Source organism: Bos mutus, chromosome 13 (assembly GCF_027580195.1).
Source record: "Bos mutus isolate GX-2022 chromosome 13, NWIPB_WYAK_1.1, whole genome shotgun sequence".
NCBI classification, from domain to species: Eukaryota; Metazoa; Chordata; class Mammalia; order Artiodactyla; family Bovidae; genus Bos; species Bos mutus.
Genome location: NC_091629.1, coordinates 75,064,770 through 75,089,996, shown reverse-complemented (window position 1 = coordinate 75,089,996; position 25,227 = coordinate 75,064,770). Strand labels below are relative to the sequence as shown.

General features: G+C 47.6%; 1 protein-coding gene across 2 annotated transcripts in view; it reads left to right on the top strand.

The window, feature by feature from the left end:
* The window catches only part of ISM1 (isthmin 1), a 95,072-nt gene that overhangs the window by 58,826 nt on the left and 11,019 nt on the right, over positions 1-25,227 (top strand). For both annotated transcript variants that reach the window (XM_070381970.1, XM_070381971.1), the window contains exons 2-4: positions 377-616; positions 9,928-10,192; positions 21,353-21,496. In XM_070381970.1, coding sequence (XP_070238071.1) covers positions 377-616; positions 9,928-10,192; positions 21,353-21,496 — 649 coding nt within the window. The remainder of the gene's footprint in view (positions 1-376; positions 617-9,927; positions 10,193-21,352; positions 21,497-25,227) is intronic.

The following is a 25,227-nucleotide window of genomic DNA, read 5'->3' as shown; positions in this document are numbered from 1 at the left end:
CTATGCTAAGTCACTTTAGTCGTGTCCTGCTCTTTGTGACCCTATACATTGTAGCCCACCAGGTTCCTCTGTCCATGGGATTCTCTAGGCAAGAATACTGGAGTGGGTTGCCTTGCCCTCCTCCAGGGCATTTTCTTGACCCAGGGATCAAACTCATTAGCCCTCAGAAAATCCCCAAGTAGCAAGCTAGGAAAATTTTTCTGATAATTTAGCTTTTTAAAGATGGGAAAACTTAGCCATGGGAAGAACAATGATTTGGGAGTGCAACCCTGGCTTAATTCCAACTCCTGGAATTGTCCTCGTCTCAAATTTTTAAGGGTAGCATTTCTAAATCATGCTTCTCCTGTTTATTTATTTGCTTGTTTGTTTGTTTCAGAATAACCTCAACATGGAAAGTGCCTCGACATCAGAAACCAGCTTTCCTCTGTCCAAAGAAGCACCCGGGGAACATTCAGACCACCAGGCTGGGCACCAGCCCATCCCCAGACAGCAATTCCAGCAAGAGGTTGGGCACCCTTCATTGCAAAGAGATGGCCCCAGATCCTTTCTCCTTGACCTACCCAACTTTCCAGATCTTTCCAAAGCTGATATCAATGGACAGAATCCAAATATCCAGGTAATGCTGGGCAACTGAAAGGTGGAAGAAAATGAAACAGTCTATGCCTTTGTTTTCTGATCCCATCCCACCTCCCTTTTTCCCTTAGCCCTTTGATGAATCCTGTTATCTCTGCCAGAGCAATGTTACATCGCATCTGTGTAAACCCTGGATTGTAAGATGCATCGTTATTTTCTGAACCACTGAAAAAAGAAAACAGTGCTAATTAGAGTATGGCACATCCAAGATTATAAAATTTATCCAGATCTGATTTCAGAGCTGTTGAAATAGAAAAATAAAACAAAACAATATGCTCTGAAATTGATGAAAAACGGTAGCTATAGGGAAAGGCCAGTCTAACGCGTGAGTAGATGAGGCAAATTATCATGTGATTTCCAAGACGCTCAGGAATACAAAGCCTCTCTGCCTTGCCTTGATCTCCAGAAATTCCTTTAGGAGGCAACAACACTTCAGTTGTCGCATTAGTTGCGCTAAAGTGTAAAACAACTGATGAGAAATTTCGATAAGAATAGAGTGAAAAATAGAAGTTCCTAGCAGATAGCGGAATGCATGCCATTAGGATGGAGTGGGATGAAGCTGAAGAAACAGGAGGTTAGGGAAAGGGGCTCCTGGAATTGAAATTAAGAACTCTCATCGGCACTGAAATAGCACAGTCTACTCAGCAAGGCAAAGGCGGATCTGACTTGACTCTCCCAACATGTTGAAGCCAAACATGTTGTCTTCTTCCGATATTATCAATAACGCAACTAATTCTCCGCAAGTTACCATTTGGTTTGCTTGCCCAAAGTCACATGGCTAGTAAACAATAGTTGGGGCTCAAACACAAGTGTTCAGGCTCCCAAGAAAATTCACCCTACCAGTCCGTGTGTCAAAGACAAACTCCTCATTTTGAATTTCACTTGCCCCTCCCTCTGTTTCTCCCCAGAGATGGGCCTCATGGTGGTGGAGGGAGGCCCGTCTCCCTGGGCCGCCTGGCCCCTGCACACCCCTGTCCTCAAGTGCTGGCTTCCAAACTTGTAAGCTTTGTCCTCAGTTCTTTCCACTTGGGGAAGGGCAGTTCAGTTCAGTTCAGTCGCTCAGTCGTGTCCGACTCTGCGACCGCATGGACTGCAGCACGCCAGGCCTCCCTGTCCATCACCAACTCCCAGAGTTTACTCAAACCCACGTCCATTGAGTTGGTGGTGCCATCTAGCCATCTCATCCTCTGTCGTCCCCTTCTCCTCCTGCCCTCAATCTTTCCCAGCATCAGGGTCTTTTCCAGTGAGTCAACTCTTTGCATGAGGTGGCCAAAGTACTGGAGTTTCAACTTCAACATCAGTCCTTCCAATGAACAGTCAGGACTGATCTCCTTTAGGATGGACTGGTTAGATCTCCTTGCAGTCCAAGGGACTTGTAAGAGTCTTCTCCAACACCACAGTTCAAAAGCATCAATTCTTTGGCACTCAGCTTTCTTTACAGTCCAACTTTCACACCCATACATGACCACTGAAAAACCATAGCCTTGACTAGATGGGGAAGGGCAGCTTGTCCTTATTCTTTCTCTGTATCAAATTCCAGTTGACTTCCACGGCAGAAAGAGTACACCTCAGCTAGAACAATACACCCACCATTCCCCTACCTCCCCATGTATAAAATGTTGTGTTAGCTACTGGGAAGTTAAAAAATGTCAGACCTTAAATGTAAGGTCTTCCCTCCAGGAAATGACCTGGGTGTGAAGGTTCCAACTGCCACCTAAGAGAATGCCAGAAGGATCGTGGAAGCGGAGCAGAACAAGTGCTGTGCTCCATGGAAGGCGGACCCAGATAGACGGAAGGGTTGGGAAGGGACCTGATCATTAGGGCGGGGCAGAGACGAGGGCAGAGAAGTGAACAGTGCTCCGGAAGTCAGGCTTTGACAACCCGTGTGCTGAAATCATGTGCACCAATTCAGGTTTCCGATAGGTCTTGTATCAATCCAGCTGATTAATCAGAAAAACAGGCCATTTTCTCCATTGTCCTCTCTCCAGGAACTGTCCACATGGCTCTCTGATAAAGAATACAGGACCCACTTGGGGGAGGTGCAGACTGACCAAAAAAGGCATAGATAACCCCTTACTGTTGCTCAGTGTGACTCCCCATCCCTCCTTCATTGACAGGAAGTGATTTTTCCTTGTTGATGGATTCTTTTGGCTGTAGGACCAGACCACCCTTATCCCAAGGGTGCTTAGCCCATGCCCAAAACAATTTGAGGTTTGCTGCGGCTTGCAGTTTTTTTTTTTTTTTGAGATGGGCAATCTCATTGTGGAGCTTAATGCTGAGGACTGAGCTATTAATGCCATCAATTTAAGAGTTACTGATATAAACTTACAAGAAAAGGCCTGGATACAGGGGACTGGAAGGTTGCAGTCCCCACGTTGGAAAATTACCAAGTTCATGGGCTCCACCTAGGACTGAATTTCTAGGAGAATTTATCTAGGAGAATTTCTCTCTCCCAGATAAGTCCATCAGTCAGGAAGTCCCCAGACATCACTTGGGTCTTTTTAAAATATTAGCTGAAATGTCAAGGAAGAACAGCGATGCAAAGGCAGTTGAGATTCTCAGGTCTGGGAAACCCTGACGACTTTTCCATAAAAAGAAAAGGGCAACCATGAAATGCTAAGCCCACGCCAGCCCACACGATGGATTTGTACATGAGCTCAGAAAAGCCCCAGAACTCACAATCCATTTTTCATCAGCATAAGCTGTGCTGTTTAACCAGATGAAGAGAGCTTTGCAACAGTACCGCTGGGCTTCCTGAGGGGTGAGGAGGCTGTTGGGGTTGATGGAGAGAATTATAAAGCGAGACCAGGGAGCAGAGAATACATGGAGGATGAATCATGAGAAGACCACTCTTGAGACCCTCTGACAAAGCCTCTTGGACTTGCATAAAACACAGTTTTTATAAAGTGGAAATCATTTGGCCTTGTCCCCTCTGAGCCCACAGCCACCTGTTTGTACAGACTTCTAACAGGTACAAAGCAGTCAGCGTTTTGCCTTCCACTGGTCTCAGCACTGCCCCAGTACCTATGGGAAGCTCGCCTCCATGCGCCTTCAGAATGGGCTGCTTTGGAGCACAGGGTGGGAAGGGAACCAGGCTACTCCTATGAGTTCCCTAGATGTTTCTTGAGTTTCCTTTTGTACAGAAGAGATCACTATACCTCCCAAGAGTATAGGTTTCCCCATTGCTCCAGCAGGGCAACCCGTTCCTGGAAAAATGGACTTGAAGCAAAAGATGCTCCAACCCAGATACCGTCACACCCAAGGACCCAAAAAGACCAAGCCAGTGCGGTCCTGCTGCCTGTTGGCCAGTTGGGTCATCCCTCTGCCGCTTTGCACAAGCCCAGTGACTGATAACTGCCTGGGGCCAGTCAGAGGAGTAGAGGGGCCTGTGTTTTATTGATCTAATGACCTGTTGGCCCCAAAGAAAGGAATACTGAGCTGTGTTCCTGGCCTTCTCTCTCTGGGAAGACCAGCAAAGAAGAGCGTTGGTTGCTCAGAAAGATGCTCAAAGAAAGACCGATGTGTGCTACCCCTGAGAGCTCCAGCCCTAGGTCTGAGTACAAGTGTGTGTGAGTGCGCATACACACACACACACACACACACACACACACACAGCTGGCTGCTGTAGCCTCAAGCCTCACCACACGAGTAAATCGGCTCCCTGGTAGTCCTTTAAAAGGTGAGGTGCTTTCTCAAAGGGGGTGATGGTTTTCATGCTGACAACTCTTGCCCCTTCCTCAGAGCTCTACCATTTTGCTGAAATCCACTGGCTTGACACAGGGCTGATGCAGCCAAGCAGACAGCCCCACCAGTCACCCTGGGCCATCCTCTCGTCCCGGGGAGCGGACTGCAAACAGGTGAAGGCGTACCGGGGTCGGCTTCCACTGCCGGGCGGTCTGACCTCGTCTCCCCCTCCCCCTCTGGCAACCTGCCCCCAGCCCCCACCCAGCTAGCCCTCCCTGGAGCGGGGAGTACACAGGCATTTGATACCCCTGTCTCTGAACCACACCCCAGCCCCGCCCCCTTGTCTGCAAGCACTTCCCACGCTCCAGGGCTGGGGTCCACAGTCTCCCCCTACGACCACCACCAAACCGCCCACACCTTTCCAAAGAGACAATGCTGAGCTGGGCCTCTTGACTTTTAGGAAGGGAAATCCTTTCAAAAGCCCAGCTTTTCAGAGCTTTTTTTTTTTTTTTAAGTCGCTGAAGCCAGGTGGCCTCTGTCCCAAGTGAATTGGGCTCTTCATTTTAAGACTGGCTTCAGGCTGTGGAAGTGAGTAGGGGGTGGGGGTGGGGGGGAAAGCCCAACAATGCACAAAATAGAAAGAAATAGCTTCAAACTCTTGAACCCAATCTCCATATTAAATTTAAAACAAAACTAGAAGTTGGGTTTTGGCAACAAATAAATAAATAAACCACTCAGGAAAGAAAGTAAATCCCCCAGGGCAAGTTCAAGCAGAACGTCAGTATCCTTGGCTGGGTTTCTGCTCCGCAGCTGATGGTCAGATAGCAGATGCAGAAATTTCTAAAATAAACTCATTATTAGGCTCACTGCATCAATTCCTTACCACAGTAGCTATTCACCACCAAATATTTCTCTTTTCTGGGTCCATCTGAGATTCGTATTCATTTCAACCAATGTGTTTCTTTCTTTTCTTCCATTGAGGGAGACTTAAAAATAGTCTTCTAAAAGCCCTTTTTTCCCCTTGTGCAGACTTATTTACACGACTGCAGGCCTCTTGATGTAATCAGATGAGTTGGCCAGGGCTACAGGTGTTGTACGTGCTTCTACTTCTGATTTTCCCACCTCCTTTCTTCCCAAAATTCTTTTGGGATGGCAGGCCTGTCCAAGTAAGAACCAAGAAATCACTGTGCCCAAGACATGGACCCACACGCTCCTGGAGACAAGCTGATTCTGTTCTGATTCTCAAGGGGGCCCTGCTGTCCCCATTGTGAGCCCGAGTCCACCCACCTCTCTTTGGGCTCCGGCAGCACCATTTCTGTCAACCAGGCTTGGCCTCTGTGGCTGCTGAAGGTTACTTGACCTCCATAGGCCTCAGTTTCCTTGTCTATACAATGGGAATAACAATCTAGGTGTAGTACCTTTGTAGGACAATACTCCATAGTGGTAGGGTTGTGCGGATTAAATGGGCTTCCCAGGCGGCGCTAGTGGTAAAGAACCCACCTGCCACTGTAGGAGACATAAGAGACATTCGATCCCTGGGTCGGGAAGATCCCCTGGAGGAGGGCATGGCAACCACTCCAATATTCTTGCCTGGAGAATCCCATGGACAGAGGAGCGTAGTGGGCTACAGTCCTTGGGGTCGCACAGAGTCAGACACACGGCTGAAGTGACTTAGCTTCTCATTAATCACAAGAATTAAATGAGATCATCCATGGGAAGCACTCAGCAAAGCGATGCGGGATGCTTCCCCAGATTGGTGGACGCTGGCTGGTGATGGCAGCAAGTGTGAAAATGACAGAGGAGACCAGTATAAAATAATTAAGAATCAGGAGATCTCGTTTTGAGAGCAGCTCTCCTTCCTTGCTGTTCACCTAAGGAATGTGAACTCTCCAGGCTAGTTTCTCTGCCTGAAATGTGGGGCTAGCTTTTGTAGAACAAGAAGTGATCCCTGAACAGGTATGCTGGAAGGCTCAAAGCATTCATGGCGCTTACCTGGAGCTGCCAGAGTTGTTTTGAGAGCACCAGTGGGTCTGAGAGGGAGGGATTATATATCTTCCTGGTCCTTTGTGTTCTTTCTTTGGCATTTGTCAAGGAAGAACGGTTACATTATCGGGGGCGTAACCGTTTGCTGCTCTGTGCTGTTGAGGAATCATTTCAACTCCCAGGGCTTCTCTTCATCTCTGGGAAATAAACACAAACCCAAACTACCTGGTCACCGAAGCTCTCAAGCTTGTTAGTCCTCTAAAAGGGCCAACAAGTTAGAAGATTCTAGAAGATTCTCCTGAGTTCCGAAGATCAAGCCTTCTGTATTCTCAGTGTCGTTAGTTTATTGCTGATTAGACTAAGAATTGTGTTCGTTTCCCAGTGGAAAGTGCTCTTCAGTGCTAAAGAGTGTGTTTCTAATAAATGTTTGAACTTTCAAGAGGAAGAAAGAAACTGGTAATAGTGCAAAGGATTTTACCCTTTCCTAATTTTGGACGGAATTCTCAAACTTGGCACTTATTCTAGTCTCTCTTTCTTGGATCTGACAACATTCAGCAAGAAGTTGGACTTGGGTCTTTTGGAAAAGTTATTTTTCTTTTACTGTCTTGATTCATGGTATGGAAAAATCCAGAAGAAACAAATATACTAAAGATGCTTCAATGCTGTGTATTGAAGACGCCAAAGGTAAGATCTAGCTCGTCAGCCTGGAAATCCACTGTGCTCCCTGCCACACCTTCAACTCGTCACACTGATTATTGTTCAAGACATTTTTATGAACAGATTCTTTGATGCTAAAGAACATGTAAATAAGAGTGAGAGCAACAGGAAGCATAAAACTGATCTCCGTCTACCTCCTTCCATTCGAGAAGTCACAATCATGCTCATTAAGTCTTTTTACTTGGATGCCTATGAAATTTCACGTTCAAGATTAGATTTGTTCTTTTGATATCAGTCCGAGGTTTCCACATTCCTAACTGCAGGGAAGGGTGGATCCTAAGGTTTGCATGGTTTTTGTTTTGTGTGGGTTTTTTTTTGTTTGTTTGTTTGTGTTATTTTTAATTCAGTTGGAGCAGTGGCTAGAAATGAAAGGGGAAAAAGAAACCTCTAAGCTGATGAGATTTAGTCATCGATAATAGTTTTTGGAGTAAATTTGTATTTTGCTACTCATTGCCTGGCCAGGCAACAAATCTGTTTTGTTTGGATCCAAGCAGCAGTTTGGGGGGAAAAAGAATCATATTGACGGTAATAGCTTAAAACATGGAATTGTTTTGATTCCCAGCTTGGAGAAATTGCAGGGCACGTTTTGTTTAGGCAATCCCTTTGACTCCAGCCTGGATACAAACGGAATACCAAAACTGTCCAGCCTGTTCCCCCTTATCTCCTACCCAGAGACTGATCTTATTACCATAATTGCAGGCTTGCCTGGCTCTTGGCAGCCTCACGCCTCCAAGACCCTTAATAGCCTTGCAGACAATTGTTGCGGCTCAGTTGTTCTGTCTGCAGGCATGGGGGCTGGGACTGCATAGGAGAAAGGTTGTGTCTTCAAAGGCTGGGCATCATGGTATCTCTGCTGGCTCAGGTCCATGCAACCCAGCTGTGCATGCCTTCCACTACATCCTTGTAGGGTTGCGTGTGGGTCCTGGGCACTGTCCCTCTCCAACAGCCATCCCTCCAGCAAACAACAGTGATACAAGATGAATGATGTAATTCTTCTTTTTGTCCTTTTGGGGGATTACTAAAAGTTCCATAATTATTTATAAATATGCAAGGGATGCTTACAAGACTGGGGTGATGGTGGTAGCATGGAGTCAAGCCAATGGTGCCCTCGTAGGCATCCCACACCAGAGGAGATGCTCTCGGCCTGCCACGGCCCAAGTGTACTGGGGTAGAAGACCACACCCTGGACCTCGTGTCTGGACCACACAAAGCCACCATGAGCAGGGCAACCTCCTTTGAACGTCGAAGAGAGTAGAATTCAAACTTTTCCATTCCTGAGACAAAAGGAAGGGTCTGTTTATCTCAGGGATTGGCATGACCCGGTGCAATTTGGCAAAGCATCTCAGCAAGCCTCTCAGATGTCGAGTTAGGGCAAAGCTAGAAGAGCATCTGCCCAGTACATCTTGCGCTGATTACTTGGAGCGCATGTTTCTGATTCATTTGCACATAACTCATCCAGGGGTTGTTGCAAGAGCCATGTGATGGCCAGAGGAACCCAAGGAGTCTTTCATTATGTTTTTAAAACAAGTTTCTCTATGTTGATTGTCTCTCGGAGCCAAGAAGCTGCATTCTTTCAGCCCTGTGACTTCCAAACGAGGCTCCGTAAATCCAAGAGTGAGTTCTGACCTTGACTCTGGGACTGTCTGCTCTGACCCTGAGGGTGGGTTAAGGAGGAGTCTGTGCTGAGTCTGGTTTCCGAGATGAGTGAAACTCACAGCTGGGACAGCATGGACCTTATGCTCACATCTCTACACGACCTGTGGCATCCAGCCCCTACCAGCATCAGTGGGCTCTGGGCTCACCTGGTCACAAGAGGGGACAGGACCTAGATGACTGACTTTTTGAGAGACATTTGGAAAAGTTCATATGAGGACAGGCTCTGGAGCTAGAACACCCATGGCTGCCAGTTACTAGCTGTGTGATCTTAGGCAGCCTGTTAACTTCCCTGTGTCCAGTTCTTCTGTCTATAAGAAGCTGTCTAGCCACTACTCTGAAATTTAACAGCTTGAAACAACAATCACTGGACTGCTCGGGTGCTGTGGGTCAGGAATTTGAGCAGGGCTCAGCTGGGAGAGCTCGTCTCTGCTCTAAGTGCTATCAGCTGGGGTGACCCGGTGGTGCTGGAAGATCCAAAATGGCTCCCAGCTCAACTGACTGGGGCCTCAGAGCTTTCCAGGGACTTGGGGAGCCTTTGTTCTCTGCTGTATGGCTCCCTCATCGCATGACGGTCATGTGCACAGTAGTCTAGACTGGGCTTCCGTACGTAATGGTAGGAACTTTCTGAGAGAATGCAAATGGAAACTTCAAGACCTCGTGTGGCTGGTCACGTTGACACACCTACCACATACTATGAGTCCTTAGGCCAGCCCAGACTGCAAGGGAGGGGATGTAAACCCCGCCTCTTGGTGGGAGGTGCGGCACCCACAGAGCAGAATGGGAGGAGTGGCAAAGATCCTTTCAGATCAGTAACCACAAGGGCCGATCAATAGAACCAACACTATAGAGTCGTTTTGAGGATGAAGTACATTAATATATGGAAAGCCTTTAAAACAGCGCCTGGTACATGGTTAGTAAGTGTTCCGTTTTATGAGTTGTTCTAGTGCCATTCATGGTACACGTTGACTCCTTGAATTAAAGACTTCCCAGCAACGTAGTCATCCGTAAATCAGGGGCCCTGTGATACACTGCTTCCTCCCAAGGCAAGGCCCGTGGGCATCGGTTCCTCCGGGCGTCCCTGGAGATTCTCCCGCCGCCCTGTCACTGTGCAGCCTCTGCTTTCCCTCCCGCGGGAGGCGCGTTTCCCTCCCCAGGGAGCCACGTTTCCCTCCGCTCTCAGACTTTCTCCCGAGGGTCACCCGGCGTGGAGGCTGTTGACTCCTCCTTGACCCTGGCCTGTTTTGAATTCCTCAGGTCACCATAGAGGTGGTGGATGGTCCTGACTCTGAAGCAGAGAAAGATCAGCACCCGGAGAATAAACCCAGCTGGTCAGTGCCATCCCCCGACTGGCGGGCCTGGTGGCAGAGGTCCTTGGCCCTGCCGAGGGCCCAGGGCGGTGACCAGGACTACAAGTATGAGGGCACCTCAGACGACAGCAACTTCCTCAGCCCCCCCGGCGGCTGGGACCGGCCGGCCCCGGGCCACCGGATGTTTGAAACCAAAGAACAGCCAGAATATGGTGAGTTTACCACCCAGCAATATAAAATCCGTGCAGAGAATAAACGAGGACGATGAGGCCAGTGGACGTGGAGCCAAGCAAAACCCTGTTTACAGTGTGTGGCTTTGAGTCTTCAACAAGGCAGACCTCATACAGACTCTGTCCACCCCGTCCACAGAAGGCCCAAGAGGCCCCCTCACCACATTTTTCTAGAAATACTATAATTTTAAAATAATGCCAATTATCCTCGGAAAGGTTTTTTTTTTTTTTTTTTTAAGTTAGGGATCTTTGAGGTCCTGCCTTTTTTTTTTTTCCAAAAAATGACGAAACCACTGAAATAACTTCCTCAAATAGTGTGTGCGTGCTCAGTCGTGTCCAACTCTTTGAGACCACATGGACAGGAGCCCAGCTGCCTTCTCTGTCCATAGAAATTTCCAGGCAAGAATACTAAAGTGGCTTGCCATTTCCTTCTCCGAACTTCCTCACGTATTTGACTGTAAAAACCTGTATTGAAAATCCATTTAGTGAAAAAGATGTGCCCAGCTGTCTCCTTTGACCAGGCAACTATGTTATGTTTACCACTGGTAGTGCAGTGGCCCTTAGAAACCCTCATGGACATGTATGTCTCAAGTTATCAAAGTGAGGCATCCCCAGCAGCAAATTTCAAGACCCCGAGTTGGGACTTTCAGTTTCCCATGCTTTTAGAGTAGGATAGGTGAGACAACAAGCAATTTCTAAGTTCAGTGGCTTAAAATAATCCATGTTCATTTCTCACTTAAGCTGGGATGGAAGACAGGGTCAGGGGAATGTGGCTCCACCCAGTCATTCGGGGACCCAGACTCCTTCCATCTTTAAGCCCCACCAACTGTGAAGGCCTGAGAATCACCCACTGGATGCTCTGCCTCTGAGAGAGGCAGTAGAGAGACAGAGCCTGTAAAAGGCTCTCATGCTTTCAACCCCCTCAGCCTGGAGAAGACAAATCACATCTGCCCAGATTCTACTGGCAAGACGTTGTCATATGATCCCATGTAGATGCAAGGGAAGCTGAGAAATGTTTTCTGTGTGAACTAGATGAAGAGGAAACCGATTTGGAAAGCATCTGGCCAGTCTTCATGAAGAATCAGGCAGGGTGCCCCACGTTATAAGAGTATTTAATATGTTACAAATGCATCCACCATGATGATGGCCTTGTGGTTCAGCCTCAGCAGACTCAGGAGCAGACGGTCTACAAGGGTGACTTGTTTTGCACCATTTGCATTCTCACCCTTACCCCCATTTTCAGCAAAAAGGCCACTTGTATATTGGCAAGTCGTTTCTGCCTGCTAATAGATGATCCTAAGCAACGTCCAAAAGAGTAGGACTTTCTTCCCAACCACGTCACTTAGTCGCAACTGACATTGAACACATCTTCTGCCCATCATTCTGCGGTACTGGGAATCCAAAAAAGATTAAGACATGGTCCTTCCCTGAAGAGCATCTCACCTGTTTTTGAACCAAAGGAGAAAACTTAGTAGATGGAACAAAAGAATGCCACAGTAGAGATACACAGTAAATGCTAGAGAAGAAGAAAGAGAGCTCCCAGACCCCACCCAACCGCTCATAAAACCTTCCCCTTTCCCAGAAGTCCAATTTATTTTCCAGGAAGGATTGGGAACATTAGCCAACCTTTCTGTAGCAGTTGCCTTCCACAGTCCCTCTTCATAGCAGCTCTCAAAAATTAGCTCATTTAATCAGCTCACTGAGGCAGAGACCCCACTTTACAAATGGGGAAACTGAAGCCTGGAGAAGTTAAGCAACTTTGACCTAAGATTCATCTCAGACAGTCTAGGTACGGAGTCTGTCCTCTTCATCACTGTGTTATTCTGCCTCTCGGGGGCAGAGGGGGCAGCACATCCTTTAGGGCAGTAAAGTGGATCTATAAAGGGACAGTTAGATTGGAAGATAGGAATGGGAGTAGAGCTCAGTCCAGGGCTGAGCTGTTGAACAAGAGAAATACCAAGGATCCCAGAGTGCTCGCCTGACCCTGCACAGGACTGCAGCTTAACCTGTTTGCCCAGGCCACATGGAACATGGTCTCTCTGAATGAGGCTCAGACCCTCAACATCACAATCCATCCACTGCCTGTGAAAACATAATGCCTATCCTGGGCCCAAGCCCCTTCCCTACATATCTCCAGGTATGGTCCCCAGGCCAGTAGATCAGCATCCTCAGAGACCATAAAAGAAATGCAGACTTTCAGACCCCACTCCAGGACTGTTCAATTTCAGACACGCTAGAAAAATGAAAGTGACAGGGTCAGTCGCTCAGTCATGTACGACCCTTTGCAACTACTATCCATGGGATTCTCCAGGCAAGAATACTGGAGTGGGTAGCCATTCCCTTCTCCAGGGGATCTTCCCGACCCAGGGATCGAACCGGGGCCTCCTGCACTGCAGGCAGATTCTTTATTGTCTGAGCCACCTGGGAAGCTCCTGATCTGGAAGCACGAGGCCCCACACACCAGTGTTTCTCAGTATGGTTGCCCATACTCCTCTGGGCATTTATTTTTTAAATCCCAATGCCTGGACTTCTCTCTAGATCAGTTAACTTGGAGTCTCTGGGGTGGGACCCGGGCATCAGGGATTTTTAAAGCTCCATGAATGACACCAGGGTGCAGCCCAGATCGAGGGCCACTGCAGTCCTTCCATGGAATGTGCAGGAGTGAGACCTGGAGTCCTTGTATGCTTCTTTCTTTTTTTAGTCAAGGTCAGCAGGTGATTCTCATGCTCATGGAAGTTTGATGATCACCACTTAGAAACAGTTTTTTCATCTAAAGTTTTTACACAATATATTCTGCTGAATTTATGAACATTAAGAACCTCCCCCTCCATTTCCATCTTGAGGGTAGAATTTGCCTCTGCTGGAGCAGTTACTTTCGCTGTCACAGCCACCTTCACCCCAGATTTCTAGATCTACAATACCTGGGGGTTGGGGGGGTACCCTGTGTCTGCATCTTACAGCATCCCTGGGTCGTGGAGAGACTTCCATCCTGATGATTGTGAGGTCTCTCTTAGTAACACTGCCATCATTAAACTGTGGTTCAGTCATGTCTGACTCTTTGCAACCCCATGGACTGTAGCCTGCCAGGCTCCTCTGTCTACATGAACAGACCATGGGGTCGCAAAGAGTTGGACATGAGTGAGCAACTAACAGACACACACACTCCCGCATTGCAGGCAAATTCTTTACTGTTTGAGCCACCAGAGAAGCCCTAGACATCAGGATTCCTACTTTATAAAGTAAATCTGGTCCCTTTATGGAATCCCTAAAGCAGTGCTTCTCAGACCTTTGCTGCTGCTGCTGCTGCTGCTAAGTCGCTTCAGTCATGTCCGACTCTGTGCAACCCCATAGATGGCAGCCCACCAGGCTCCCCGTCCCTGGGATTCTCCAGGAAAGAACACTGGAGTGGGTTGCCATTTCCTTCTCCAATGCATGAAAGTGAAAAGTGAAAGGGAAGTCGCTCAGTCATGTCCGACTCTTAGCAACCCCATGGACTGCAAGCTACCAGGCTCCTCCATCCATGGGATTTTCCAGGCAAGAGTACTGCAGTGGGGTGCCATTGCCTTCTCCGACCTTTATATGCACACAAATCACCTGGGCATCTTGGTAAATGCCGTGCCTGAAGCCACAGATGAAGAAAAGGGGCGGGCGACCTGGTGAAGCCGACCCTGCTGGTCCTCGGACCACACTTTGAGAAGCAAGACTGTAAGTGTGTAGCTTACAAGCTACAGTCACTCAGTAGCATTTGCAATGTGGATGAATCATTACTGCTTCTCGGTATGGCTCACAGGGAGTATACAAATTCCAGAATTCTTTACAGGATCAGATGAGCGAAGTCCCCTTTTATTTCAATCAGCAAGAAAGTATAGAGCAATTTCTAAGTGTTTATCCCTGTGTCGGGGGCCAGGGAGGATACAAGGAGAGAATATTCAGCCCAGAAAGGTGAGGTTCATGCAGTGGCAAAGCAGCACCCATCACTGGGCTTTTGGACTTGCTGCCCTGTCTGAGGCCAGCTACAGTTGCCATAGGAACTGGGCTTAGTGGAGGCTATCAATTGCAAACATTTGAAGTTAGCGTTTTTAATAAGAATGCAAATGTCTGCAGCCAGAGTATTTCAGAAAATCCTTGGTGAAATAAGTAGAATGTAGCAGCGTCTTTAGAATAAATTATAAAATACACAGCAAAGTTCACTTCAGTCACTCAGTCGTATCTGACTCTTAGCGACCCCATGAACTGCAGCACGCCAGGCCTCCCTGTCCATCACCAACTCCCAGAGTCTACCCAAACCCATGTGCATTGAGTCTGTGATGCCACCCAACCATCTCATCCTCTGTTACCCCATTCTCCTCCTGCCTTCAATCTTTCCCAGCATCAGGGTCTTTTCAAATGAGTCAGCTCTTCACATCAGGTGGCCAAAGTATTGTAGTTTCAGCTTCAATATCAGTCCTTCCAATGAACATCCAGGACTGATCTCCTTTAGAATGGACTGGTTGGATCTCCTTGCAGTCCAAGGGACTCGCAAGAGTCTTCTCCAACACCACAGTTAGAAAGCATCAATTCTTCACCGTTCAGCTTTCTTTGTAGTCCAACTCTCACATCCATACATGACCACTGGAAAAACAACAAAAGATAGACCTAATGTGTGATGGTGGAAGCATGTAATGACCATGAGTCAGCTCACCCTTGGCCTCTTTGTGTTTGAGATACTTAAGTTGTCACCCAGGGCAAAAAAGGATCCAAATAAGTATCTTTCTGTCAAATAATAGTATACCATCCCCAAGATTGCTGTAAATAACCTGATAATGCAATCAGATGAACACAGCCAAGTGTAATTTGGGCTGGTAGTCGATTCTTTGCAATTCTCTGACAGACTGTGGTCCTGTTTTAATAGATTTCACAGTGATTTTTTGGGAAAGGTTTTTCTTTGTCTTGTTGAATTATAGCCACATAATGGGTATGTTGGTCTTCTCTGGTGGCTCAGATGGTAAAGAATCCACCTGCAATGCTGAAGACCCGGGCTTAATCCCTGGCTTGAAAAGATCCCCTGGAGAAAGGAATGGCTACCCACTCCAGTGTTCTTGCCTGGTGAATTCCATGGACAGAGGAGCCTAGAGGGCTACAGTCCATGGGGTTGCCAAGAGTCAGACATGACTGAGCGACTAATGCACTCACATACAATAGGTATCTTAAGGAAGGGCTGTTTGGGCCAGAATCAAAGCTGCTGGAATATCAGGATATAGAGCAGGATATGGCCAGAGCAGGCAGCTCTCAGATCTCATCCCAGCCCTGCCAAGTTTGAGCTGTGTGACCTTAATCAAGCACCTTAACCTCTCTGAGCCTCAGTGTCCTTATCCATAAAAGGTGAGTGTTTCCACCTACCTTGCAGGGTTATTACAGCAGTTCAATCAGGGTGTTTGATTGAACACCCTGGTTCAATCAAACAGACAGAGCCGCTGGTTAAGGCAGGGCTTCAGTAAGTGGCAGTCACAATCGTCTAGCTAGGATTAGTGGTGGAGGTTTGCCAGTGGCTCAGCCAAGACTCAAGTCACTTCAGTTGTCCAAATACTGTAACTGGACCGCAGAACTCGAGTGCCCTGAAAGTATATAATGACCACTTTAAAATGTCAAATGACATCCTAGAAGCCCAGCTCTCAGCCCACTGCCCTGTGGATTGTTCTCTGCCCTCACTCAGCTCTTTGGTGTCACAGACAGGGCTGCCACAGCCTCACATAAACGTTCACAGGGACTAGTCTACTGTCTTTGTTGTCGTCCTTGTAATTACTGGGGCTCAAGTTCATCTTCTGCTCTCAGCGATGCTCCCTGGTAGGTAAGCCAATGAAAATAGGCTTCTTTTATTATAGCAGAAGGGAAGATTGCCCTCAGAGCTTTGTCGCCTCCCCTACATCAGAAATTCCCTTTCTGTCCTTCAAATACATTAAACAATAGAAATCCCTGGGAGGAGGGGCTTGGCTGGGATGCTCCTCCAGGGCTGTGTGCTCTAAACACTTCTGGCGAGTGGACTGACGTGCCCACTTTTTGTTTCACTTCCTTGCTAGGCCAATAGGAACGATCAGCCATGTGGAGATATCAGTGTTCCATGTCTAACTTTGGGGGCCCAGCGTAAAGAAGTGTTTGGAAAATAAATGGCTTTGCTAGCTTTTTTTTTTTTTTTTTAAGCCATGGAGAAATCCACTTCAGATCAGATCAGATCAGTCGCTCAGTTGTGTCCGAGTCTTTGCGACCCCATGAATCGCAGCACGCCAGGCCTCCCTGTCCATCACCAACTCCTGGAGTTCACTCAGACTCACGTCCATCGAGTCAGTGATGCCATCCAGCCATCTCATCCTCTGTCGTCCCCTTATCCTCCTGCCCCCAATCCCTCCCAGCATCAGAGTCTTTTCCAATGAGTCAACTCTTCGCATGAGGTGGCCAAAGTACTGGAGTTTCAGCTTTAGCATCATTCCTTCCAAAGAAATCCCAGGGCTGATCTCCTTCAGAATGGACTGGTTGGATCTCCTTGCAGTCCAAGGGACTCTCAAGAGTCTTCTCCAACACCACAGTTCAAAAGCATCAATTCTTCGGCGCTCAGCCTTCTTCACAGTCCAACTCTCACATCCATACATGACCACAGGAAAAACCATAGCCTTGACTAGACGGACCTTTGTTGGCAAAGTAATGTCTCTGCTTTTGAATATGCTATCTAGGTTGGTCATAACTTTCCTTCCAAGGAGTAAGCGTCTTTTAATTTCATGGCCACTTACTGAAGTAATAAATCCTTGATGGTTCCAGAGTCTCCAAGCCATTCAGAGAGCATTCATAGGGAAGGTTGTTCTGGTGTATTTGTGACAGCTTTTGCTACTTTATTGTTTTCTTTTAAGAATTAAAAATAGTATATTTATTTTTTGGCTGTATTGGGTCTTAGCTGCCCGGTGGCATGTGGGATCTTAGTTCCCCAACCAGGGATCAAACCCACATTCCCTGCATTGACAGGTGGGTTCTTAACCACTGCACCACCAGGGAAGTTCCAGTTCTTGCTACTTTAGAAACCACTCAACAGTAAAAAAAAAAAAAAAATCCATCTGCAATGCAGGAGATACAGGTTCAATCCCTGGGTCGGGAAGATCCCCTGGAGAAGGAATTGGCAACCGACTCCAGTATTCTTGCCTGGGAAATCCCATGGACAGAGGAGCCCGGCAGGATACAGTCCATAGGGTCACAAAAGAGTTGGACACAACTGAGCTACTAAACAACAGCAATCTAAAACTTACTGGCTTAAAAGCACAAATGTCTTTGAGAGAGAGAGTCTGCAGGCTGTCTGCACCATTGTTCTGCTCTGGGCTGACTTGGCTGGGGCTGTGTGCTCCAGCATGGCTTCATTCCCAATGGTGGGATCCCTGCTGGCCAGCTGGGGTGCAGGGACCGGTGGGCCTCTCCCCCTCTGGCCCCACACCTTCCGGGCTCACCGAGGCTTTTCACGTGGTGGAAGAGTTCCCTCAGGGACAAGGCAAGCCCTGAGGCGCCGGCACCTTTCTAGCCTCTGTGTTGCATCATGTTTGCTGTTTTTTCAGGGGCCAGAGCAAGTCACGGAGAAGGCAATGGCACCCCACTCCAGTACTCTTGCCTGGCAAATCCCACGGACGGAGGAGCCTGGTGGGCTGCAGTCCATGGGGTCGCTAGGAGTCGGAAACGACTGTGCGGCTTCATTTTCACTTTTCACTTTCATGTGTTGGAGAAGGCAATGGCAGCGCATTCCAGTGTTCTTGCCTGGAGAATCCCAGGGACGGGGGAGCCTGGTGGGCTGCCGTCTACGGGGTCGTACAGAGTCGGACACGACTGAAGCGACTTAGCAGCAGCAGCAGCAGCAGAGCAAGTCAGAGGCCCAGGGCTGGGGTGGGTGTGAAAGGGGGTGGGTACATAGAGAATTATGGAATCATCTTTCACAGAATTTGATACAGTACTAACGTTCAATAATTTAGACCAAAAAAAAAAAAAAAACATAAGAAATTACCTCAGGCAGGGATTCCAAGATGGTATGTTTAATGCTAAAATCTCAACATTCAGAGACAATATTCCCCCAAGCTAGCTTTCCATCTTATCATACCAGGGAGGACGTCCTGCCAGAGAATTCTAGGTGGCTGAGGCCCCTTTGCTTCTGCTGAGCCGAGCAGGATACCTCTTGGCATCACTTGGATTGTGTCTTAGGCTGAGACCCACCCCACAGGGGACAGCAGCTCTTCCTCCGTGAATTAATAAGCTTTCTCTGACTCACCCACTGCCCCCTTTTTATGAGTGTGAAGACAGTATCACCTGACTGGTGACTTTTTGTGGTGGTGGTTGTTCCTTTTAACAAATCAGACCCCAGGAAGAGCCACACGGGAGGTGCTGAGTGTGCTCCTGCGTGCGTGTAACACATGGATACACCCACCGACAAGAGTGCGAGCGTGTGATTGTTTCAGGCACATCCTTTGTGTCCTTGGCGAGTTTACCAAGAGGCCTGGGAGGTGGCAGCCCCGGCCCCCTGCTCAGCAATCTCTCCGGTTCCACTGCACTGATGCTCAGGAGGAGATGGAGAGATGGAGGCAGCCAGGGTGGGAGGGGAAGCAGACCCGCCTCCCTTGCACGAGGCAGGAGTTTCAAACATCTGCTTGGCCACGTGGTTGGAAAATCATGTCTTAGAAGGAAATCAAAATTCGGAAAAACCCCTTTGGGGGAGTCAGGAGAAAGGGATGGGGCCCCCGGGGGCAGGTGAGGTGTGGCTGGAGTCTCAACCGTGGGTTAGGGGAAAGGATTAGGACTACCCCCACCGACTCTCACAGTGGGCTAAAGTCAGTGGCCCTGGGTTTGCCTGAGACTGAACACGCTGTAAACACAGCCTGGGAGTCTGGCCCGGGTCCCGCAGTTCAGGTAGAAACATGTGTGGACCGCATTCTTGCCAGGCCTGCGTAATAACAATCACCGAGACCTGTTCTGAGCGGAGCAGGACCCTACCCTGTGAGGCCAATGACTGGGGCTGCATGCTTGGCACTGGCAGAGACCCCAAGGCTGGAGGAGGATTTCAATAAAGCGGGAAAAAGTAGTTCAGACGAAGATGCTGCAGAGTCAGGCTTTCGAGCAAAAGCGCTTAGCACTAGGGCCCAAGCTTTCTTTTCTCTTCCCCTTCCCCTTGAGTGGGTCATCCATGCACTCCAGGACTTAGTTTCCTTACTCCTAAAAAGAGGAAATTAGGTGAATTCCCTGGTGGTCCAGTGGTTAAGACTCCAGGCTTCCAAGGCAGGGAGTGTGGATTTGATGCCTGCTCAGGGAACTAAGATGCCACATGCCAAGCAGTATGGCCAAAAAATTTTTTTCTAATTTTTTTTTTAATTAAAAAATAAAAAGAGCAAGTTAGTCTAGATAACATACCAACCTCTCTCATGGCCCTCAAGCCCCCAGTCTGGTTCATTTCTCCTTTTTCCTTACCACTCACTGATTTCTGATACACTGTATAATTTAGTCATTTTTGTGTGTGTTTTTTGATTATTGTCTGACTCTTCTCACAAAACTATTAGTACCACAGAGCAGAGATCCTTGCAAGTTTTATTTAATGATATATCTCATATACCCAGAATTGGGCCTGGCACATAATAGAGTATTTGTTGGATGGATGTTGAGTGATGACCTCAAAGAACCATCTAGCTCTACCATTATGTATCAGTTATCAGGGCTTCCCTGGTGGCTTAGCTGGTAAAGAATCTGCCTGCAATGAGGGAGACTTGGGTTCAATCCCTGGGTTGGGAAGTTCCCCTGGAGGGGAGCATGGCAACCTGCTCCAGTATCCCCACGGACAGAGGAACCTGGCAGGCTACATACAGTCCATGGTGTCACAAAAGAGTCAGACAGCGACTAAGCACACATCAATTGTCTACTGCTGCATAACAACCATCCCAAAACTTGGTGACTAAAACATCAGCAGTGTATTATTTCTCTACAATTCTGTGACTCAGAACTTCAGGCAGGGCTCCACTGGGCAGCTTCTCTACTGCCAACAGCATCAGCTGCATTTAGCTGTCCCCTGAGAAGTGCCTGGAAGGTCCAAGAAGGCTTTATTCCCATGTGGAGTGTTTTGGGGCCCATTCATGTGACTCCTCTCTGTGCATGTGAAGGAACTGGTGGTTGTCATTTTGGAAAATCTTTACAATATTACTGCATGGCCCCAGGAGAAGGCAATGGCACCCCACTCCAGTACTTTTGCCTGGAAAATCCCATGGATGGAGAAGTCTGGAGGGCTGCAGTCCATGGGATTGCTAAGAGTCGGACACGACTGAGCGACTTCCCTTTCACTTTTCACTTTCATGCATTGGAGAAGGAAATGGCAACCCACTCCAGTGTTCTTGCCTGGAGAATCCCAGGGACGGGGGAGCCTGGTGGGCTATCGTCTATGGGGTCGCACGGAGTCGGACGCAACTGAAGCGACTTAGCAGTAGCATGGCCCCACGCTCTGTGGATGTGTACATTTTCAATAAGCACTTACTAGGCATCTTCTGGGCTTCCCTTGTGGCTCAACGGTAAAGAATCCACCTGCAATGCGGGAGACCTGGGTTTGATCCCTGGGTTGGAAAGACCCCCTGGAGAAGGGAAAGTCTACCGACCCCCGTATTCTGGCCTGGAGTATTCCATGGACTGTATAGTTTCTGGGGTGGCAAAGAGTCAAACTGAGCGACTTTCAGTTTCAGACATCTTCTGGGCTTCCCCAGTGGCTCAGTGGTAAAGAATCTGCATGCAATGCAGGCGCCACAGGAGACTTGGATTTGATCTCTGCGTCAGGAAGATCCCTTGGAGGAGGGCGAGGCAACCCACTCCAGTATTCTTCCCATGGACAGAGGAACCTGGCGGGCTACAGTCCACAGGGTCTCAAAGAGTCAGATTTGACTTAGCATGCACGCACACAGGCATCTTCTAGGGGTCCGAACCTCAGAGAGAGGCCCTGCTAACATGAAGCTAATCCCTGCAATGAGCTCTGGGGCCATAACTTTTCGCCTCTGGCTGGCACCTGGTCCCCTCCAACAGTGGGGACGCTGCAAGTGGGCAGTTGACAGGCAGCCGGACGGGGGCTGTGAGGGTTCTTTGGGCGAGGCTGGTGACCATCTCCCTGCTCCCTTCCAGATTCCACAGACGGTGAGGGCGACTGGAGCCTCTGGTCTGTTTGCAGTGTTACCTGTGGGAATGGCAACCAGAAACGGACCAGGTCTTGTGGCTACGCGTGTACTGCAACCGAATCTAGGACGTGTGACCGTCCCAGCTGCCCAGGTGGGTGCACTTGGGGTGTGGCTCTACGTTCCAGAGAAGCTTGTCCTTTTTGTTCTATTTTCTAGTTACACAATTTCCAAGTGTTATAGTCCATTTACAGTTATAACAAAATACTGGCTATATTCCACGTGCTGTATAATACATCTCTGTAGCTTATCTTACACCCGAGAGTTTGTACACCCCACCAACATCCCAGCCCTATGGCGCCCCTCCTCACTCTCCCCACTGCTCACCACTAGTCTGTTCTTTGTGAGTCTGGTTAAGGTTGTAGCTTCTATTTAAAAATTTATAGAAATTGACTGTTTACAAGACAACCATTTTCCTAATGAGAATTCTGACCAGACTTGGACAAGAGACAATGAGCTTAGAGGATGAAAAGATAGAGTTTCTGAGCCTGGTATGCAATTGCAGTAAACATGACCTAGAAGACAATACTACCATGTACTTAATTTAAGGAGTGATTCTGGTTAACCTGGCCCTTTGATGTGGAATTGGTTGTACCTTAAAGAGACACATGAAGATGGATGTTCGTGGGCTAATAAGGAAGCCAGGATCAGAGGCTTAACGGCCATCTACAGAAAAACCGTGTATTAGCCTGAGAGTTTCTGGAAGTTCCAGAGGGAGCAAATTGGGGCACCTTGGCATTTAATTATTGCTTTAAACTGCATTGTCCATGTTTTTTAAAACTTAACTAATAATTGCAAACTTAGTGAGAGGCCATATTGGAGTAGATAACAATTGTGACTGTAGTAGTATCGTCAAGCCACCGTCTAGTCTTGTTTCTGTATGGCCCACACATTTTTAAAGGGCTGTGAAGAGAGAGGAGGAGGAAGAGAAAGAAGGATACGCAACCAAGTCCGAACGTGAAATGAATTTATTTACACAATGTAAATAGATGCATGGACATAGAAAACAAACTTACGGTTGGCAAGAGGGAAATGAGTGAGGAAGGGGTAAATCAGGAGTTCAGGATTAACAGATATATCCTACTATAGATAAAATAGATAAACAACAAGGACCTACTGTATAGCACGGGGAATTATACTCAGTATTTTGTAATAACCTATAATGGAAAAGAATATGGAAAAGAATATATATGATACACATGTGATACCAAATGTATATTCTTATTGTTTTATATATATATATGTCACTTTGCTGTATACCTGAAGCTAACACAACATTGTGAATCAACCGCACTTCAATTTGTAAAAGACCATATGTAACCTTGCTTGCTTGCTTGCTAAGTTGCTTCAGTCGTGTCCGACTCTGTGCGACCCCATAGACGGCAGCCCATCTACAAAGTCTAAAATACTTACTTTCTGACACTTTACCTAAGAGTTTATCAACTCCTGGTTTGTGGTTTTCCATCTACCATGTTCCCCACAGGCAGGTAGAAAACCAGCCTAAAATACTGTCTCAGGCTCGTCCAAGAAATCACACTTTCCAAATGATTTCCTCTGAAAAAAATTTCAGGGACAGACCATTTGATTCCCCACACCCCAGACTTCCTTTTTCTACCCCTAGAAACTTTGTTCTCAAACCACAAGGCCGAGATTTAGAACAAAAATGTGGGGGAGCAAAGGGTTTTCTGCCAACAGCGAAGATCAGATGGGGCACGCGCGTGGTAGCAGAGGGGCGTGCGCAGAAGACGGGGCTGATGTGGGAGAAAAGGCCGTCCTGGACCCCGTCAGCCGTGCGGATGGATTTCCAAAAGTGCTTGATCAGTTTCCAGCAAGAGGTCTGTCCTGATCTTTCCCGTACTCATCACGATGAAACAGAGGTAGAAGTCTGGTGGGATGGGTAGAAATAAACCAACAAATAATAACGAGAAGGAAGAAGAGGAGGAAGGTGGAAGAAAGTGAAGAGGAGAGGGAGAGGGAAAAGAAGATGAAGACAAGATGAAACAAAAGAAAATGAAGGTAAAGATTGGGAAGATGAGGAAGAAAAAAGATGATAATGAAGGTCATGAAGAGTAGAACTCTTTGAGTATTTCAGTATCAAGCAAACTTCTAAGGTCTTTGCATGTGTTATTTCGTCTAATCCTAACAATAATGTCATGAACCAAGTACTGATGATGGTGTTCATTCGGCAGCTGTGGAAACTGGGTCGCGTGGGCTAATTTGTCTAGAGTCATGCAAGAAGCAAGTGGTCCAGCTGGAATTTGAATCCAGGCAGTCGGATTCCAGAATCCATGTTCTTAGCCATTAAATTCTTCCACCACCACCAGGGTGAGGGGTACTGGGCTCAGGCACATGTGATTACAGACAGCTTTTCATGTCAGGGCTTGGCAGCTTGCCTGTTGCTTTCTCCTCCAGAGTTGGCATGCAGACACAAAACAGTGGACCTAGATAACTTGGTAGCAGGTATCATCTCTCCTCCCATTTTGAATGTTTTCTCTCACTGCTGAAAGCGGCTTGGCCAGCAGCCCTGTTCATGCATTTCCTTCTCATCTGACCTGGCTTCCGTCCTTTCTGCCTTTCTGTTCCTGACTCCCCCAGCTTTGCAGGGCTCCCTTGAACATGAAGGATCTTCTTTTGCACCATCTCTTTCCTTTCCTGATGTCTTGATTCTCAGCCTCACTGGAAAGACTTAAGGGCCAGGCAGCCTCCCTGGCCTGGTGGTGATGACGCTGTAAAAATCTGTCCCCTAGGCTGACCGTACAAATAAGCTCGAAGGGCCTCACATAAAATCAGAGCGAGCCCCTTAAAAGAAATCAACTCACACCCAGCAGGACAGCCAAAGTTCTCCAACAAATAGTCCACATTCCACTGTTCCTCCCTCCTGACTGCTTCCACTTGCCGGGGGTTCCTGTTTGCAGAGGAAGCCTGGGTGGGGATGGTCATTTGAGTAGGGGAGGGGGCCAGGAAACGTGAGGCAAACTAGGTTTAGTTGCTCAGAGCAAGTAATGACAAACCCAGCATGTTCTTTTTTTAACATTGAATTTTTTTGTTTTTAACTTTTTAATATTTATTTTATTCAAGTATAGTTGAATTACAATGTTGTATGGCAAAGTGATTCAGTTATACATACATATATATATATATTTACACTACATTCTTTTTCATAGTATTTTCCATTACAGTTTAATCATAGGGTATTGGATATTGTTCCCCGTGCTATACAGTAGAACCTTGTTGTTTATCCATCCTATATGTAATCGTTTACATCTGTTAATCCCAAACTCCAATCCATCCCTCCCCCAGCTTATTCTTTTTGCAGCATCATCAGCGGTGCTGAAAGTCCCAACATACAAGAAATGGGTCTTTTAGCTGTGGACCACTGCATCCTCAGAATGAGCTAGGCAAATATTCACGGAGAAAATGTCAGCCAACACTTACTGCTTCTTAGCTAAGTGCTTTCTTTATGCATAACTCATTTAATTCATTCAAGGCTCTAAGGAAGCTTGTTGGTTCTCCCTCCTTATGGATGTGAAACCCGAATCACCCAGAGGTTCTGGGGCTTACCCAAGTCACTCACTTGAAACCCAGCGAGTCAGTCCTTAAGACCAGTGTTAACCACTAGACAGGTTGTTAACACTGGACTTCCCCGGTGGCACAGTGGATAAGAATTTGCCTGCCAGTGCAGGGGACGTGGGTTTGATTCCTAGGTCGGGAAGATTCCCTGGGGAAGGAAATGGCAGTCCGCTCCAGTGTTGCTGCCTGGGAAATCTCATGGGGAGAGGAGTTTGGCAGGCTGCAATCCATAGGGCTTCAAGAGTCGGACACAAG